This window comes from Taudactylus pleione, unplaced genomic scaffold (genome assembly GCF_031769625.1).
Source record: "Taudactylus pleione unplaced genomic scaffold, aTauple2 ptg000905l, whole genome shotgun sequence".
NCBI lineage: Eukaryota > Metazoa > Chordata > Amphibia > Anura > Myobatrachidae > Taudactylus > Taudactylus pleione.
In genome coordinates, this window is record NW_028285306.1 from 797,199 (window position 1) to 817,478 (window position 20,280).

A 20,280-nucleotide genomic window follows, 5' to 3' on the forward strand; every position below is an offset into this window, starting at 1 on the left:
AAACTGAAAAAGTTTCAAATAAATGTTGCGCATTATTTTAGAGTTATGAGCATTTAGGCATTACTTTTTGGACAACCCTCGTATAAGGTGTATATGAAACATAAATGAATTTCATGTATAGACACAAACTTTTTTTGATGCTCAAAATTATTACAAATATTGTATAAAATTACCTGCAGGCTGTGTGTATAAGGTGTATATAACACATAAATGCATTGTGTGTGCATATTTGGGTCCCATTCCCAAGATATTTCATTATAGTATGCAAATATTTCAAACTACGGAAAATTCCGATATCCAAAATACCCCTGGTCCCAAGCATTTTGGATATGGGAGACTCAACCTGTACCAGTGACTGATGAACAACATGACCACATGGAGGCAGCAGCAGCAGAAAATCTGGGAAAAGCTTCCCGGGAGGCCGGGAGCTGCACCCGGTTTTCGGGAGGCTCCCGACCAAATCGGGAGGGTAGGCAAGTATGCCCTGAAATACTTTTTCAAAAGTAGGCAAGTATGCTCTGTACTAGTAACTTGGACAATAACAGGACTCTGAGAGCTCACTATGTACAACCAATGGCCGAATAACTCCATAGCAGCTGCGGAGGGCTGATACGGCCCATGTGATAGTGAGCTAGTAATGGGGAGAGCAATAAGTACTGGCTGCCTTTCATACATAGCCACTACTTCTTGCTCTCCCAAACAGTTGTGAATTTATGATGAGTGGCTTTAGTCACAGAGCACAGTAATGTACCAATATGGCCGCCACTAGGCTTCAGGTGGGTGTACAAACATGGCGCCTGTTGCCAGGTGACGTGGTGTAGCTGACAGACGGCCATTTTCTGGGGGACCTTCGCTATACTGACACGGCTCAGCGAGGTCTCCAATATCATGGCCGCCGCTGGGAACCAAAGGGATAATAATTGTTTCCTCTAGTGACCCGGGCACGGTGTTACCATACCGGCGAAGAGATCGCGCGGCGTGCTGCTGTGACCCCGGAACTAGACTTGTCCCTCGTGTGTGTCACCCGGAAGCGGAAGAGGGGTGTGCACATGAATTGAAGTGTACAGGGTGAATGTTGGAGGAAGCGGGGAAGTGAAGGGCTCGGCTGCCGCAGAGGTGAGGCCGCATCCTGGGGCTGGTGGTCATATAAGGTGCCTGGGCCCGGTTATACTGTGATAATGTTATATAAGGCTTCACTGGTGCTGTAACCCATAGCAACCGCCCAGATGGCTCCTCACATTTGTGAATGTCTTTAAATGACATGATTACAGGGATCCTGCCCAGTAAGGCTTACAGTCTGATTGCTGCATACAGATTCCTAATCATATTGTGATGGAGCTATGTGGGAACTGGTATGGGGCGCTCTGTGGGAACGCTGGGCTGGAGGCACTGCGCGGGTGCTGGGGTGCGGACACTCTGCGGGAGCGATCTGTGGGAACGCTGGGGTAGGGGTGCTCTGCTGGAGTGGAGGCGCTGGGGTGGGGGACGCTCTGCGGGAGCGCTGGGGTAGGGGTGCTCTCCTGGGGTGGGGGACGCTCTGCGGGAGCGCTGGGGTGAGGGACGCTCTGCGGGAGCGCTGGGGTTGGGGCACTCTGCGGGAGCGCTGGGGTGGGGATGCTCTGCGGGAACGCTGAGGTAGGGGCACTCTGCGGGAGCGCTGGGGTAGGGGTGTTCTGCTGGGGTGGGGGACGCTCTGCGGGAGCGCTGGGGTGGGGGACGCTCTGCGGGAGCGCTGGGGTGGGGGACGCTCTGCGGGAGCGCTGGGGTGGGGGGACTCTGCGGGAGCGCTGGGGTAGGGGTGCTCTCCTGGGGTGGGGGACGCTCTGCGGGAGCGCTGGGGTGAGGGACGCTCTGCGGGAGCGCTGGGGTGGGGACGCTCTGTGGGAACGCTGAGGTAGGGGCACTCTGCTTAGGTGGGGAGCGCTGGGGTGGGGGGCACTCTGTGGGAGCGCTGGGGTGGTGAGGCTCTGCGGGAGCGCTGGGGTTGGGGCACTCTGCGGGAGCGCTGGGGTGGGGATGCTCTGCGGGAGCGCTGGGGTAGGGGTGTTCTGCTGGGGTGGGGGACGCTCTGCGGGAGCGCTGGGGTGGGGGACGCTCTGCGGGAGCGCTGGGGTGGGGGACGCTCTGCGGGAGCGCTGGGGTAGGGGTGCTCTTAGGTGGGGAGCGCTGGGGTGGGGGGCACTCTGCGGGAGCGCTGGGGTAGGGGTGCTCTGCTTAGGTGGGGAGCGCTGGGGTGGGGGGGCACTCTGTGGGAGCGCTGGGGTGGTGAGGCTCTGCGGGAGCGCTGGGGTTGGGGCACTCTGCGGGAGCGCTGGGGTGGGGATGCTCTGCGGGAACGCTGAGGTAGGGGCACTCTGCGGGAGCGCTGGGGTAGGGGTGTTCTGCTGGGGTGGGGGACGCTCTGCGGGAGCGCTGGGGTGGGGGACGCTCTGCGGGAGCGCTGGGGTGGGGGACGCTCTGCGGGAGCGCTGGGGTGGGGACGCTCTGTGGGAACACTGAGGTAGGGGCACTCTGCGGGAGCGCTGGGGTAGGGGTGCTCTGCTTAGGTGGGGAGCGCTGGGGTGGGGGGCACTCTGTGGGAGCGCTGGGGTGGTGAGGCTCTGCGGGAGCGCTGGGGTTGGGGCACTCTGCGGGAGCGATCTGCGGGAGCGCTGGGGTGGGGATGCTCTGCGGGAACGCTGAGGTAGGGGCACTCTGCGGGAGCGCTGGGGTAGGGGTATTCTGCTGGGGTGGGGACGCTCTGTGGGAACGCTGAGGTAGGGGCACTCTGCGGGAGCGCTGGGGTAGGGGTGCTCTGCTTAGGTGGGGAGCGCTGGGGTGGGGGGCACTCTGTGGGAGAGCTGGGGTGGTGAGGCTCTGCGGGAGCGCTGGGGTTGGGGCACTCTGCGGGAGCGATCTGCGGGTGCGCTGGGGTGGGGATGCTCTGCGGGAACGCTGAGGTAGGGGCACTCTGCGGGAGCGCTGGGGTAGGGGTGTTCTGCTGGGGTGGGGGACGCTCTGCGGGAGCGCTGGGGTGGGGGACGCTCTGCGGGAGCGCTGGGGTAGGGGTGCTCTGCTTAGGTGGGGAGCGCTGGGGTGGGGGGCACTCTGCGGGAGCGCTGGGGTAGGGGTGCTCTGCTGGGGTGGGGGGCACTCTGTGGGAGCGCTGGGGTGGTGAGGCTCTGCGGGAGCGCTGGGGTTGGGGCACTCTGCGGGAGCGATCTGCGGGAGCGCTGGGGTGGGGATGCTCTGCGGGAACGCTGAGGTAGGGGCACTCTGCGGGAGCGCTGGGGTAGGGGTGTTCTGCTGGGGTGGGGGACGCTCTGCGGGAGCGCTGGGGTGGGGGACGCTCTGCGGGAGCGCTGGGGTGGGGGACGCTCTGCGGGAGCGCTGGGGTGGGGGACGCTCTGCGGGAGCGCTGGGGTGGGGGACGCTCTGCGGGAGCGCTGGGGTGGGGACGCTCTGGGAACGCTGAGGTAGGGGCACTCTGCGGGAGCGCTGGGGTAGGGGTGCTCTGCTTAGGTGGGGAGCGCTGGGGTGGGGGGCACTCTGTGGGAGCGCTGGGGTGGTGAGGCTCTGCGGGAGCGCTGGGGTTGGGGCACTCTGCGGGAGCGATCTGCGGGAGCGCTGGGGTGGGGATGCTCTGCGGGAACGCTGAGGTAGGGGCACTCTGCGGGAGCGCTGGGGTAGGGGTGTTCTGCTGGGGTGGGGGACGCTCTGCGGGAGCGCTGGGGTGGGGGACGCTCTGCGGGAGCGCTGGGGTGGGGGACGCTCTGCGGGAGCGCTGGGGTGGGGGACGCTCTGCGGGAACGCTGAGGTAGGGGCACTCTGCGGGAGCGCTGGGGTAGCAGTGCTCTGCTTAGGTGGGGAGCGCTGGGGTGGGGGGCACTTTGTGGGAGCGCTGGGGTGGTGAGGCTCTGCGTGAGCGCTGGGTTGGGGGCACTCTGCGGGAGCGATCTGCGGGAGCGCTCGGGTGGGGGCACTCTGCGGGAGCGCTGGGGTGGTGAGGCTCTGCGGGAGCGCTGGGGTTGGGGCACTCTGCGGGAGCGATCTGCGGGAGCGCTGGGGTGGGGATGCTCTGCGGGAACGCTGAGGTAGGGGCACTCTGCGGGAGCGCTGGGGTAGGGGTGTTCTGCTGGGGTGGGGGACGCTCTGCGGGAGCGCTGGGGTGGGGGACGCTCTGCGGGAGCGCTGGGGTGGGGGACGCTCTGCGGGAGCGCTGGGGTAGCAGTGCTCTGCTTAGGTGGGGAGCGCTGGGGTGGGGGGCACTTTGTGGGAGCGCTGGGGTGGTGAGGCTCTGCGTGAGCGCTGGGTTGGGGGCACTCTGCGGGAGCGATCTGCGGGAGCGCTGGGGTGGGGGCACTCTGCGGGAGCGATCTGCGGGAGCGCTGGGGTGGGGATGCTCTGCGGGAACGCTGAGGTAGGGGCACTCTGCGGGAGCGCTGGGGTAGGGGTGTTCTGCTGGGGTGGGGGACGCTCTGCGGGAGTGCTGGGGTGGGGGGTGCTCTGCAGGAGCGCTGGGGTGGGGGGCGCTCTGCGGGAGCGCTGGGGTGGGGGGCGCTCTGCGGGGGAGCACTGGGCTGGGGGCACTCTGGGAGTGCTGGGGTGCGCATACCCTATTGGAACTTGGATAAGAGTCTTCGGGAGCTGGGATGAAGCGCTCTGCAGGCACTGGAATGGTGTACTTGGGACGCTGGGACTGGTGGTGCTGGGATGAGGATCCTGTCTGGAGAGACTGGGGTCGTCTGGGGGGCTGTCAGGGGGCGCTGGGATGAGGGGTCTGTCTGATGGAGATGGGACAAGTGGGTCTGTCTGGGAGAGCTGGGGGGAGAGGACTGTCTGATGAAGCTAAGACAGGAGGGTCTGTCTGGGAAAGCTGGGACTAGGGGACTGTCTGATGCAGCTAAGATAGGAGGGTCTGGGGCGAGAGGACTCCGTCTGATGGAGCTAAGATAGGAGGGTCTGTCTGGGAGAGCTGGGGCGAGAGGACTGTCTGATGGAGCTAAGGCAGGAGCTGGGACAAGGGGGTCTGTCTGGGAGAGCTGGGGTGAGGGGACTATCCGTGTGTACATGTGGAAGGGAATATAGATTATAAGCTCTGGGGGAGCAGGAATGAGCCATTGTATTTCTCAGAACATCATTGCTTTCTGGAGCGTTGAACCTGACGCTGTTACGTACTTGCCAGACATACTGCTCTAGAATATATTATGTTTTCTGACTCAGTGATAGAGAAGTTTACTATATACATTTGTTACTTATTAGGCGCAGAGGGCATTATTTTTTATTTTGGGTGTATCCCTGTGATGGGATCTCTGATACGCTGGGTGTAGATAGCCCACATGTTGTAGGGAATGTCCTGGGCTGTGTCAGCGAGGAGCGACGCACAAGTCAGCGATGCCGCGGTCATGGAGTATTCTTGTGCTAATCCACCTAAAACATTTTACGCACTATTTCGATGCCTGCTTTGCTTACGTTGATTAGCGCTGGCCTAAGATCCCCTTTAGATAAATCTCTCTAACATTCCACCATACATTGCTTCATATCAGTCTTAGGCCCGTATTCAATTTGGAGCGTAAAGCCGAGATCGGTCATTTCGCCAGGCGGAAAAGTATCGCCGTATTCAATTTGAAAGACTTTCCGCCTCAATGCAATGTAATAGGCGAAAAAGTTTCGCCTATGAATAGCAGGCGGAAAAAAATGCAGAATTGGGGTTTTGGGGTGCAACGATATGGGAACCCCCGTGCAGCCTTCAGACAGTCCCCTAAAGGTAAACTGCGTCAAATTTTTTTTAAAAAAGACTTAAGAACACCCCAAAAAAATAACTTTCAATATGGGGGCGAAAAAAAAAATGTTGGGGGGACAAAGTTAAAAACTAGCAAACTAGACTCCAGGGGGGTCCCCAAGTACGCCCCAGGTGTTTTTTCATTGCAGGGGATTGCGGCAGGTGGATTTCGCTCGATTTTTTTTAAACTTCACTTTACCACCTTTTAAATATGCTGTCCCCCATTTTCAAGTACCCCAAATTTGTTGGGATAAGTTATTTTCTGCAAAAAAACCTCTTTAATGCTATTCTTCACCACGTATAGAAAAACGCTACTTAGCAGCTATTGAGCCCGTTTAAAAACACCAAATACCTTCAGCAAGCCAAATCGGGGGGTACCATAGGGAACCCCCATGTCAGAGCATCTTTTGGGGGGTCTCAGGCTGATTTCCCCAAATCTTACAGGACTTTCCGCTTGTTTCAGTTTCACCGGGTCCCGTCTTTGCGTACTTTCAAATTGAATACGGGGATATGCGGACACATGCGTGATACTTTTCCGCCTGCAAAACACGGAATGTAGGCGAAAAGTCCGGGAGGTGGTAAAGTATCGCGGGTCCGCTGAATTTTAATACGGCTCTAAGATGCTGTGGGAACTGCAGAGGACACTTCACCCATCTCACTTTAATGCCTCCACCACACACACACACGAAGAGGCACTATCAGTGTGTACGAGGCATTGGAGACAAAGCATTATTATACATTATTAATGCTATTACCTATTTTCCAAGTGTATTTGTGTAAATGAGCCATAGGGAAAAGGTCAGGAGAGAGAGAGAGAGAACCATCGTCAAGTTCTCAGTCATTTTATGCTGACGCACCTCGGCACGGTTGGTGTAGTGGTTAGCATTGCTGGGTTTGATTCCCACGAAGGCTATGTTGAGTTTGTATGTTCTCCCTGTGTCCTGTGTGGCTTTCCTCCAGCAATCCAAAAACACACTGGTAGGTTTAATTGATACTCTGACAAAAATGAACCCTGGTGTGTGTGTGTGTGAACCCTGGTGTGTGGCAGGGAATATAGATCGTAAGCTCCATGGGGCAAGGGACTGATGTGACTGACTGACATGTTCTCTGTAAGCTCTGCGTAATGTGTGCGCTATATAAATAACTGTTAATAATAAATGAATTATCACTAATATTATATATCATTTATTACTATATGTCATACTCAGCTTTGGGTTACCATCATTTCGCAGGTTGCCGTATTTCTCAGTGGGCAGGGTGGGCGTAAGAGATCTGCGGCAGGATGGGGCGGAGATCCACCTCCTCCACCAAGAGTGGGAAGTTCATGAATCCCACCGATCAAGCACGTAAGTGACATGTTCCTGAGCTTATCTAGTAAGAAGCAAGTAATCTATGTACAGTAAGATGTCAGTCTGTGTGTTACTGATCTATATAATCTATATCTGCTTGGCTAACTCATGGTATAGCATCCTTATCTCATGTGACTCTAGGGGGCAGTGTAATATGCTTGCAGTTTCCTAGGTAACAAATATTGATTGCATAGGGTATTATAGTAAGAATAGACAGGTCCATGCTGATATCTGCAGTCAGTGTGTGGGTCCCGTGTTATGTTATATCACACTTATAACAGCAGCAAATCATTTCTGACACATCCCGGCAGCTTCCGCTGCTTTGTATTCCCTAGACCACAGTTCAGCTCCAGCTCTTCCCAGGGAGAGTTACCCCTTGTGGGGGAAGTATTGGCGTGTACACAGCTGGCTGATGGTGGGAGTTCCCCTAGCTGGGGGTAGTGTGGCCCCTGTCTGATATAATTCCACCCAACCTGCTGCCCCTTTACACGTCATTGCTGTTATTGGCCAGTAACATTGTAGACGGCTATATCTCCTCAGGAAGATGTAATGGAATATATGTGATTATCATCTTTTATAACTAAGGCGCCACAAAGTATCTGCGGCCCCATATACGGAACCTACATAGTAACAGTGGAACTGGATGTATCAGAGTATCAGATGTATAGTAAATTCCGTATGAGTGTAGGAATCTGTAATATTGTCATTTGTTGTTATAAAGGGGAGATGGCCGTTCTTATCCCTCTGATAATCTGGTGTCTCACAGTCTGTGTTCTGTCTGTTCTCTGCAGGGAAGGAGGCGCGGAAGAGGGAACTGAAGAAGGTGAGAGCGTGTCCTAAGCCAGGCTCTTCCTGCATATACATATATCCAGGCTCTTCCTACGTGTACATATAGCCAGGCTCTTCCTGCGTATACATATAGCCGGGCTCTTCCTGCGTATACATATAGCCAGGCTCTTCCTGCATGTACATATAGCCAGGCTCTTCCTGCATGTACATATAGCCAGGCTCTTCCTGCATGTACATATAGCCAGGCTCTTCCTGCGTGTACATATAGCCAGGCTCTTCCTGCATGTACATATAGCCAGGCTCTTCCTGCGTGTACATATAGCCAGGCTCTTCCTGCGTGTACATATAGCCAGGCTCTTCCTGCGCGTACACATAGCCGGGCTTTTCCTGCGCGTGCACATAGCCGGGCTTTTCCTGCGCGTGCACATAGCCGGGCTTTTCCTGCGCGTGCACATAGCCGGGCTTTTCCTGCGCGTGCACATAGCCGGGCTTTTCCTGCGCGTGCACATAGCCGGGCTCTTCCTGCGCGTGCACATAGCCGGGCTCTTCCTGCGCGTGCACATAGCCGGGCTCTTCCTGCGCGTGCACATAGCCGGGCTCTTCCTGCGCGTGCACATAGCCGGGCTCTTCCTGCGCGTGCACATAGCCGGGCTCTTCCTGCGCGTGCACATAGCCGGGCTCTTCCTGCGCGTGCACATAGCCGGGCTCTTCCTGCGCGTGCACATAGCCGGGCTCTTCCTGCGCGTGCACATAGCCGGGCTCTTCCTGCGCGTGCACATAGCCGGGCTCTTCCTGCGCGTGCACATAGCCGGGCTCTTCCTGCGCGTGCACATAGCCGGGCTCTTCCTGCGCGTGCACATAGCCGGGCTCTTCCTGCGCGTGCACATAGCCGGGCTCTTCCTGCGCGTGCACATAGCCGGGCTCTTCCTGCGCGTGCACATAGCCGGGCTCTTCCTGCGCGTGCACATAGCCGGGCTCTTCCTGCGCGTGCACATAGCCGGGCTCTTCCTGCGCGTGCACATAGCCGGGCTCTTCCTGCGCGTACAGGTTTCCGCCTTCATGTCTCTTCCCATTGCAGAACAAGAAGCAGAGGATGATGGTCAGAGCCGCTGTGCTGAAAATGAAAGATCCAAAGCAGATAATCCGGGATATGGAGAAACTTGATGAGATGGGTGAGTGTCGTTCTGCTCTGGTTCCTCATCACCTGTAGCAGCTGGTAAGGACGCAGTAACAGCTTGTAACCACTGGGGGGAGGGGGCAGTATTTAGTACTGGGGCATAATAACAGTCTAACCTCAACTATTTTCTCACCTTAATTGCCCCAAATGTGAAGCTGAATATTCTCTACGGAATCCCTGCACAAGCTGCGAGAGAACAGAATAAGTTGTGTCCGTCTCTTGCCATCGCCCGCAGTGACCTCACCCACGCTCCCTATTTACCACCCCGTGCCCCCAGACTAATAACGCACTAGCCCTTTCTGGTAGTTGGAAACATTCCTGTAATATGATCATACATTCTGATTGGACAACCACAGAGGGAAAGTATTGCAGCTATAGAGTACATATAAACTATCTGCATTGCATACAACCTCCTCATGAGGAAATACTGGAAACCACAAATCATTCTGTAAATAAACCAAATTCAGTTGATCTATTGTCACTTTTTGCATGTTAGTGAGAATCTCGCCCTATGAGTTTCCCTCTGTATTTCTGTGATCTCATTATTTTTGAATGTAATATAGGACTTTCTTTCTATTATGACACAAGTAACTCGACTTTCAGGTCCTCACACATCAGTAATTAGGCGCAGTGTCAGTCATTGTTCTTCTCCTTCCAGGACCCTGCTGTCAGATCATGGGTTAGGGTAGGGGTCCTAGTTACATGGGGTAGTGCCTCATTGAGAAGGGCAGAGAAGATTATCAGACCCCAATGCATTCAGTACTTTTCTATGAGGGGCGCAGGGTTGTAATCCTTTCTCACCCACTTATAGAACATTAGAGGACATGAGGAACATAATGAGTGTGAAGACAGATACATTCTCGCTCTCTCTCTTTTTTCCTACAGAATTTAACCCCGTGCAGCAGCCGCAGCTCAACGAGAAAGTCCTGAAAGACAAACGTAAAAAGTTACGGGAGACGTTTGAGCGGATTCTGCGTCTGTACGAGAAGGAAAACCCGGAAACCTACAAAGAGCTGCGGAAGATTGAGCTGGATTACGAGCACAAGCGGTCGCAGCTCAGTCAGTATTTTGATGCTGTGAAGGTTTGTGTAGCTGGGATGACTATTAGGCCTTTACTTTTACTGTACAAACTGAAGACGGTGCAAATAAAGCAGCACTGAAATGTAGATGTATAAAACTGCTGTTATTTGCCGTTATCGAGACCCGAGTGCCGCACCTTCATGCCGTGTTACATATATAATGTATATCTGTGTGTAATATACATATGTATGTGTTGAACATGGTTCTATACTACCCATCGATGTAGTGACAGGATTCTAGCACAGCAGTAAGATGGACGTGAGGGCTCTGGGAGGAGATAAGAGGGTCTCTCCTGAGTGGTGACGTCTGCGAGCCGCCTTCAGTAATCAGCAAAGACGGAGATGTAGAATAATCTGTATTTAGTAGCCCTTCATTCCTCGTTAGTGATTGCTGAGTGCAGTGATTTAGTCATCCAGTAACCAGTGTATTTCTGTGCTCAGAATGCCCAGCACGTGGAGGTGGAGAGTATCCCGCTACCGGACCTGCCCCACGCCCCATCCAATATCCTAATTCAAGACATTCCTCTACCAGGAGCCCAGCCGCCCTCCATCCTGAAGAAGACCTCCGCTTACGGGTAATAACTAAGATCTAATCACCACATTCATAATGCTGTTAAATTAGAGCAGGGATGGGGAACCTCAGGCCCGGGGGCCGTATAAGGCCCTCGGAATCATTTGGTCTGGCCCTCGGAGCTTTTTTCTGCTAGCCTCATCTGGATAGCAGGAGGCCTATAATGGCGCTCTGAAGCCAGAATCTATGTAGCCGTGCCACCTGGAGCATCCTTAGGATGCTTCAGACGGTCACACCGCTGCCCTTACAGCTCCCCGGATCATCCTCAGGATGCTCCAGGCATTGCTGTTGACGATTGTGGCCCCGTGCCCCTGTGACATCACATGAAGGGGGCGTGGCCTGCACCAGGCCTGCGAATAATGTTATATATATTAAAATGGCCCTCGGCAGAGAAAAGGTTCCTCACCCCTGAATTAGAAGCTACGATTGTGGCCAAATTCCTATATCGGTCACTGGTCTCATTGTGCTGCGGAGAAAAGTACATGAACGGTAATATATAACGTAGCATAACCGCAACTCTCCTATTACATCTGTCCTGACCTGCTTTACATTTCCAGGCCTCCCGGGCGTGGTGTATCCCTGCCTTTCCCACCAGGGCATGGCGTTCCCCGCTTACCCCCGGGCAAAAAGCCCCCTGGACCGCCTCCAGGTCCTCCTCCACCCCAAGTACTGCAAATGTATGGGCGTAAAGTTGGGTTTGCGTTGGAAAACATCATGAGGAGACGAGAAGATGAGCGGTACAGCCCTGACAGAGGTGAGGACATTGGATGTCTGATTACGGTGCACAGGGTGAGACTGGGGGGACTGAACACTGGTCCGGTAACACATGTAATATAGGATCAAGTCTACCTGAGCACATTATATACCCCTGCATCATCGGTTTGTCTCCTGAATAGCTCCCTATAGTAGTATGTTTTTGGATCCATATTTTAACGATAATTAAATCCTTACACGGCTGTTTCTGGGACCTTCTGCTGGCATCTGGCAGAAATATTTTTCCACTATTATTCTCTTTGTAGTAGATCATTAAATATATAATATAGATCTGTTGTCTCTCCAGCATGTAAGGTGTTCCGCATTCTCAAACTTTCTGTTCTGTGATATCATTTCGGTAACAAGTATTCTAGATAAGACACAATGCAATAGTGCCACCCTCTGGCTGTAATGTGGTACTGCACTTCATTAAAAGTGACTACAATTTCTGGTTATCTTTTAAAGTGACTGTTTTTGCATGCGTGGCGGGATGTACATTTTATTACCGATAACATTTTATTTAGTGATGCGATTCCTCTGCCTGAAACTGTTGCGGCCCTGTGACACATTATAAATCTGTTTGCTATTACTCTGCTGCTCCTAACGATCGGTTTGCGGTCTCTGTTCCACGCAGGGCAAAGGGGTCTCGATGGTTCCAGCTCAAGTGAAGATGAGGGTTATGCTAATGAGATGGAGCAGGACAAGGAGGATGAAGGCAGCAGCGACGAGGACAGTGACAGCAATCAGTCGGACGGGAGGGACAGTGACAGCACCGATTATACTCGGGAAGATGAGAGGAAAAGCAGCGTAGACAAGAAGGGAAGTAAGTCCCAACATTCACCCTGGAGGCTCCGCCGGCACCAGACGCAGATTTCATTGCCTAATGTTCTGCACTGACATTAACACAACGAAGGGTCCAGGAGCTTTTTGTGTCTAATACGAATATGTTCCTGCAGGAGAAATGTTTATCAGGCATAGGCTACTGTAAGAAAAATATTATTTTATTTAAATTATTTGTAATAGTTACTTGTATAACGCCAGCATGTTCCGTAGCACTTTACAATTGGGAGCAGAACCCTGAATAAAACAATTCTGGGTGATAATAGACAAACGGGGGGCTAAGAGGTAGAATGTAATGCTGGCCATACACCTTGAGATAAAACTCCCCATCACACAGACAGACAAATTGTCTGTTATAGCCGCACACAGGGCCTGATTCAGAGCCGGACGCTCTAACAGAACGCTCGCTCTGAATCAGGTAGTTTTTTTTGGTTTTTTTTTTTAGAACGGCCTACTGGCCGCTCGCGTAGCTGTGGGTGACCACCCACAGCTATAGCGAGCGGCCAGGAAGATGGTCGCGATGGTCTTGACCATCGCGACCATCTTCCTGGCCGCTCGCTATAGCTAACCCATTGGGCTTGCGACGAGACCCTTGTGGGTAGGGTCTCGTGGCCGCAAGCCCCAGAGAGATTTCGGCTCCCCCACCCCGGCCCGCCCACCAAAGGGGGCGTGCTGTCACTCAACATCGACAGCACGCCCCCTTTGGAGCGAGACCCGGAGCGACGGTTTGCCCGTCGCTATCCGGGGTCTCGCGCATGCGCTCGACGGAGCCGGCTCCTTCGTGCGCATGCGCTCTGGGCCACCATCGACCCGGTTGCGAGCGCTCAGCACTTGCGACCGGGTCTGAATCAGGCCCACTGTCATATAATCGGTCTGTACTTCCGATGGTGAGTGTATCCTCTGTCAGGTCCCAGCCGCAATGATTGCATCTGTCGGGCACGCTGCAAGATCTCTCATGTCCCACGATTGCTGCTCGGTTGCACTATACACTGGAATTATCGGCCCGATCAGACAATAATTTGCTGATCAGGCCGATAATCGGCACAGTGTATGACTGTATTAAGACTGGGAGTCCTGTGTGTCTCTATGGTCAGCAGCCCCTCTGATTTCCTGCCATTGGGAGATTAGGAGCCGCAATGGCAGAATGACATGTGATATTATTTGTATTTTCCAGTAGGCTGTGCGTTCTTATAATACCGAATACATAATGCCATGATTAGTTCACAACCGCAGATCATTAACCATTATACCTGTATTGACACCAAGGGTGTATTCTCACTATTTATATTATTCTTGTTCATACCCTGATACGAAGGTCTCTGGCTGACGCGTTTCACCCTCAGGTCACAGCGTGCGTTTTGCTGATGCACCAGATAAGTCTCGCAAAAAAAGGAAGAAAAGCGTGAAGGATCTGACCCCGCTACAGGCCATGATGTTACGTATGGCTGGTAAGTTATTCTGTAGCTGTGCTGTACATTGCCCCAATCTATGTACTGTCTTTTCTCCTGTCCCCAACTACTGACATTATACTCCTGGGGGCCGTATTCACTCACTTCCGCCAATAATAGTGTACTGGAGTGGATTGGTCCAATATCCTCATACCTGGTGCTGGGAACAGCCCTTCCTCCAGTCGCACAATATAAGAATTGCCATATATTGGGGAAACCCTTTTATTCCTCGTTGTGTTTACTTACTGCTAAGGTAAGGTCTGGTGACCTGGGAAGAATTGCTGTCACTGTTCTTGTTTCCACTTTCGTTAACATTCATAGATATAGATATGAGGTAGAGAGAGAGATGAGTTAGGGAGAGACTGATATGAGGTAGAGATAGATAGATATGAGGTAGAGATAGATAGATAGATATGAGGTAGAGAGATATATCTATCTATGCATCCATCCAGATTTGTAGACTCAGGCCCTGATTCAGTGCCGGACGCGCTGACAGAGCGCTCGCTCTGAATCAGGGCCGGGCTATTTTTTTTTTTTTGAACGGCCTCCTGGCCACCCGCGTAGCTGTGGGTGACCACCCACAGCTATAGCGAGTAGGCAGGAAGATGGTCGCGATGGTCAAGACCATCGGGCTTGCGACGAGACCCTTGTGGTAGGGTCTCGTTGTCGCAAGCCCCAGAGTGCTTTCGGCTCTAACAGTGCCCTGCCCTTCGCTATCCGGGTCTCGACCTGCTTGTGAGCGCATAGGAGGTTAGGTTTAGGGCTCCCGGGGGGACTTAGGGTTAGACACACAACCCCCCCGGAGGGTCAGGTTTAGGCTAGGGGAAGGGGGGATTAGGGTTACGCACTTGGGGAGGTTAGGCACCCCTAAGGGAAGGTTTGGGGGGGGGGGGGATTAATTAGGTTAGCGATACTTAACCTTAGGGACGATTGGGATTTTTACCCTTGCCGGGCTACCGCTGTCGGGATTTGAACTGCCGGCCCTGCATCCGGCTGTAATACCTACTACACCCCGGACTAATGGTAGCAGCTCCAGTATATAAAGGGACAGTGATAGCTACAGATCCTCCAGTCATTTGTTAGTGTAATAAGAAAGCTGTGACTCAGGGACTTTTCTGTTTTTAACCCATATGTATGCAAATCAGAGGTAGGCATAGGGCATGCTGTAACTTGTAGTTCCACAGCTGTAGAGATGCGTTGGTGTAGCTATGTGTGAGTACAATGCATCCTATGTACACTGCTGTCTCTGCAGGTCAGGAGATGACGGAGGAAGACGAGGATCATGACGCTGAGGAATATCTATCGAGCTCATCATCCGAGGAGGATTCCGGCTCCGAGGACGAGCAGCGCACCGAGGAGTCTAAAGCTGAGAACTCAGAAACCAGCGCCACCTCCGCACCCATTACGGTGCCTCCACCTCTTAATGTCCCCCCACCGCCGCTGCAGATGCCACCCTCCATCATGACAGGACCACCTCCCCTCGGCCCACCTCCAGTTCCACCACTTCGACCTCCCGGTCCTCCATCAGGAATGCCACCAGGGCCGCCTCCCGGTAATCTATATATTGGTGGGAATGTAAAGTTAGAACCACAGGCCTATGCTGGATATTTTCACGTATGACCCATAAAGGTTAGAATACACTGTTCAGTAATACCCCGAGGAGCCATTGCAGTGTTGGTTGTTAATAGTAATAAGGTATTACCGGCCTGCATTCCCCACCCCCACGTACACACACGTGCGCAGCTAAAGCCCCTCACACTTTTTTAGGACCTTGTTCAGATGGCAACCCAGAGGTCCAGAAGCTAAGACTGCAGTCATCTGAGCTGCTGTGACATCACTGGCCCCTCCCCTGTGTATGAATAGACCAATCTCAGCTGTGTATTTCTGCAGGAAGTGTCTGTCTAGTTACATAACATGGGAGGCATATGGTCAGGTATAAACCTGCCAAATATATGTATATTATTCTGCTCCGTAATTTATAAGCTTTGATATGTTTTCCTGTACATGGACACTGACATTTTCAGCGTCTAGTTGTCCCTGGGACGGGGAAATGTATATAATGGACTTTACCTTAATAAACCCCCAGGTGTGAGCAGTCTTAAGGAGTTGTCACTTGGGGGAGATAAAATAGTTCTGGGGAAGAGGGAGCACACAGTGGAACTGTACTTGATAGAGTCCAACTTATGGTGCATACACACTGTCAGATCAGACAATGATAAAGATATCGTCGTCTGATTGTCCTGCATGTGCTGGATGATCGTTATCGAACATCCAGCACAGCACCAACCCCCAAACAACTAAACGACCCGCGATAACACTCGCGGATCCCTATAGTAACCTGGTCGATATCGACCAGGTTGGACTGCATGCACGGGTGATTATCGTTATCGACCATCCATGCCCGCATATCGTCCGTCATTTGGGGGTTGGAAGGGGCTAAAAAATGGACTATATAAACGATCTAACGATATCGTTATCGTTTATATCGTCCTGCTAAATCTGACCATGTGTACGCACCATAACGATCACTTTTACAGGCACTGGAAGAATTCTAAGACGAGAACCTTTCATGTGTTTGCATCAGACAAGTACAGAGGGAAAATAATAATCGCCTATATTTGATTAAATAATCTACCAAATAAATCTGTGTCCCCTCGGGGGAAAAAGAAAACCGGTTTGCGGGACGCTTGGAGCACAAAGTGTAACATTATCCATTAGAGGGTTAATTACATGTATGAATAGATCATTTGTACACGATCTGGTTACTGTAAAAGCCGCAATGTAGTTACTGACACCCTAACAGCTGACTCTTCCTTTATAATGTTTTCTATTGGCCACAGGAGCGCCTCCATTTTTGAGACCCCCTGGTCTTCGTGGACCTCCGCCACGCCTGTTACCACCAGGACCTCCACCCGGTCGTCCTCCTGGTCCCCCTCCAGGTCCTCCTCCTGGCTTGCCACCAGGTCCCCCACCTCGTGGCCCACCCCCTCGCCTGCCTCCGCCAGCACCCCCAGGTAACTTGTCCTGCATCAGCGGACGTGTGTGACTATATAATGTGTGGCTGTATATAATGTGTGGCTGTATATAGTGTGTGGCTGTATATAGTGTGTGGCTGTATATAGTGTGTGGCTGTATATAGTGTGTGGCTGTATATAGTGTGTGACTATATATAGTGTGACTGTATATAGTGTGTGCCTGTATATAATGTGTGGCTGTATATAATGTGTGGCTGTATATAATGTGTGACTGTATATAATGTGTGGCTATATAATGTGGGAATATATATATATATATATAAAAACACGTGTGACTATAGAATGTGTGGCTATATATAGTGTGTGGCTGTATATAGTGTGTGGCTATATATAATGTGTGGCTATATAATGTGTGACTATATATAATGTGTGACTATATATAATGTGTGACTATATATAATGTATGGCTATATAGTGTGTGGCTATATATAATGTGTGACTATATATAATGTGTGGCTATATAATGTGTGGCTATATATAGTGTGTGACTGTATAATGTGTGACTGTATAATGTGTGACTGTATAATGTGTGACTGTATAATGTGTGACTGTATAATGTGTGACTGTATAATGTGTGACTATATATAGTGTGTGACTATATATAATGTGTGGCTATATATAGTGTGTGACTGTATAATGTGTGACTATATATAATGTGTGGCTATATATAGTGTGTGACTGTATAATGTGTGACTATATATAATGTGTATACACTTTTATGTGATCTCTTGTTTCAGAAAATCCTTTATACATTTCTGCATTTTGGCTTTTTCACCCCTGTAACATGCGCCTGTTCTCTTTGTTCCTCAGGCATGCCCCCTCCTCCTCGTCCAATGATGCGCCCTCCCTTGGTTCCTCCTCCTGGCTCAGCACCCCCAGGCCTTTACCCTCCGACCCCTTTGGCAAACCCAGGTGTGCTAAGTGCGCCTCCCAGCTTGATACAGAGACCCAAGTCAGACGAAAGTGGGGCCACCATTGAGAAGAAGGCCACCGCCACGATCAGCGCCAAACCGCAGATCACAAACCCTAAGGCGGAGGTGACGCGGTTTGTTCCAACTGCCCTCCGCGTGCGCAGGGAGAACAAAGGCACCGGAGCTGCTCCTCCGCCAAGGAAACAGGAGGAGGAGGTGACCAGGCCGGTGGCCAAAGCCGGTCCCAAGATGGGAACGCCGATGCCGGTGCAGACCAAGGACGATATGTACGAAGCCTTCATGAAAGAGATGGAAGGGCTTCTCTAGAGCTACGGGATATGTACTATTAATTAGAAGTCGTCCTATTTAAACTTCCCACAACACCTCTTGAACATGTGACGTTGTGCGAACCATCAACAAGACTGTGTGTAATAGGGATCGCTGATCCCCTTGTGTTCCTCTGATGACACCGTGGATTGTGGTCAGACTGTTCCCACCAGACCGTTGGCGATCTAGGTCTATTGTGTTGACCATTTCCAAATCTTTTTTTTAATTTCCTAGTATTAAACATGTCCTAAATAGAATGTGTAAGTCAGTCCTTTATTATTATTTGGTATTGGTGAATTGATGTTAGTTACTGAGAGAAGCCTCCAGGCCCAGTTACTCTCCTCCCCTCGTATGTCTGTGTATCGGAGCAGAGGAATATGTGTAGTCTATATGCACATGGCCCCTCTGCTATTCATTCAGTAACTGTACTGTCCCAGGTCCCAGATGTGGTTTCCCTGCAAATATATTTTCATTGGGCCGTTTTTCAGCATCCTATGGACGACCTGTAATACAGAACTCGCCCCCCTCCAGGTCGTTGTGGGCATTTAGTTGTAAGGGTCGGTGCTAGGAGACCGGTAGCATAGTATGTACACTGTGACCGTGCGTCTTCCCTGGCAGCCATCTTTCATTAGGGAGGATTATTCCGTCGCCCATCCTGCTCGTCAGTGGTTTTTCCTTTTTCATTGTATAATTAGTAATAATTTAATTGGAATTATAGATTGCTCAATGATACTAGAACTACTAGGGAAATACACAACTGCTGTAAGAGGGTAACGATGGTCAATAGTCTGACCGGTCTGGGCCTGGGGCTCGTCCGTTGTAAAACTTTAAGTATTAACATTGAAACCAACTGGTCTTACATAGACGACGCATCGGAGGCTCCTATTGGTCAACTATTAAAATGTTTCTTCTGGCATTCAAAATTCAGCCACCGTGGCCAGGGAGTGCGTGGGGGCAGGCAGCTATGTAACATGGGGAACATAAACGTGTGCGTCTCTGCTCCTAATGGAAATCCAGCCTCCTGCACCACATCCCGGCCTCCTGCACCACATCCCGGCCTCCTGCACCACATCCCGGCCTCCTGCACCACACCCAGCCTCCTGCACCACATCCCAGCCTCCTTTTAGCTATAACTATCTGACATTGCCGGGAATAGGATGCTGGGATGTACCGCAGTGAGTGTTCTGCTTAGTATCTGCTGCTTCTGTTATGGTGTAGTGCAGATGAGGTGGGAGGCAGGAGGAGAGGAGGCGGGGCAGTGTGGGAGGCAGGAGGAGAGGAGGCGGGGCAGTGTTGGAGGCAGGAGGAGAGGAGGCGGGGGGGCAGTGTGGGAGGCAGGAGGAGAGGAGGCGGGGCAGTGTTGGAGGCAGGAGGAGAGGAGGCGGGGGGGCAGTGTGGGGAGGCAGGAGGAGAGGAGGCGGGGGGGCAGTGTGGGAGGCAGGAGGAGAGGAGGCGGGGCAGTGTTGGAGGCAGGAGGAGAGGAGGCGGGGGGGCAGTGTGGGGAGGCAGGAGGAGAGGAGGCGGGGGGGGCAGTGTGGGAGGCAGGAGGAGAGGAGGCGGGGGGGCAGTGTGGGAGGCAGGAGGAGAGGAGGCGGGGGTGGCAGTGTGGGAGGCAGGAGGAGAGGAGGCGGGGGGGCAGTGTGGGAGGCAGGAGGAGAGGAGGCGGGGCAGTGTGGGAGGCAGCAGGAGAGGAGGCAGGGCAGTGGGGAGGCAGGAGGAGAGGAGGCGGGGCAGTGTGGGGAGGCAGGAGGAGAGGAGGCGGGGCAGTGTGGGGAGGCAGGAGGAGAGGAGGCGGGGCAGTGTGGGGTGGCAGGAGGAGAGGAGGCGGGGCAGTGTGGGGAGGCAGGAGAGGAGGCGGGGCAGTGTGGGGAGGCAGGAGGAGAGGAGGCGGGGCAGTGGGTGGAGGCAGGAGGAGAGGAGGCAGGGCAGTGTGGGGAGGCAGGAGGAGAGGAGGCGGGGCAGTGTGGGGAGGCAGGAGGAGGAGGCGGGGCAGTGTGGGGAGGAGAGGAGGCGGGGCAGTGGGTGGAGGCAGGAGGAGAGGAGGCAGGGCAGTGTGGGGAGGCAGACGTGGATCGGAGCAGGCAGGTAGTACATATATAGCTGCCCCCAACACTAAATAAACTCTATATCTGGATGGTTCTGGCTTCTCTGTTGTACGGCTTGGTTGGTTTTCAGCATAAGTTTATGAAATTATTTTTTTTTAGTTGGATTATTGCTGTTATTCTGCCCATTTACTGTAA

At 52.9% G+C, this 20,280-nt stretch overlaps 1 protein-coding gene across 1 annotated transcript; it reads left to right on the top strand.

The window, feature by feature from the left end:
- Positions 1–972: 972 nt before the first annotated feature.
- Positions 973–18,297, top strand: WBP11 (WW domain binding protein 11). Its single transcript, XM_088459318.1, has 12 exons — positions 973–1,116; positions 6,994–7,107; positions 7,902–7,933; positions 8,978–9,071; positions 9,962–10,158; positions 10,597–10,730; positions 11,284–11,480; positions 12,114–12,302; positions 13,663–13,767; positions 15,020–15,319; positions 16,608–16,781; positions 17,613–18,297. Exons 2-12 carry the CDS (start codon positions 7,044–7,046, stop codon positions 18,038–18,040), a joined length of 1,914 nt encoding a protein of 637 aa, XP_088315444.1. The 5' UTR covers positions 973–1,116; positions 6,994–7,043; the 3' UTR covers positions 18,041–18,297.
- Positions 18,298–20,280: the final 1,983 nt, after the last annotated feature.

Excerpts from the sequence above, each read along its gene's own strand:
- WBP11 (XM_088459318.1), top strand. The coding sequence starts at position 7,044 with ATGGGGCGGAGATCCACCTCCTCCACCAAGAGTGGGAAGTTCATGAAT. Across the intron at positions 7,108-7,901 it reads GAATCCCACCGATCAAGCAC|GGAAGGAGGCGCGGAAGAGG; the intron begins GTAAGTGACATG and ends TGTTCTCTGCAG. Across the intron at positions 9,072-9,961 it reads GGAGAAACTTGATGAGATGG|AATTTAACCCCGTGCAGCAG; the intron begins GTGAGTGTCGTT and ends TTTTTCCTACAG.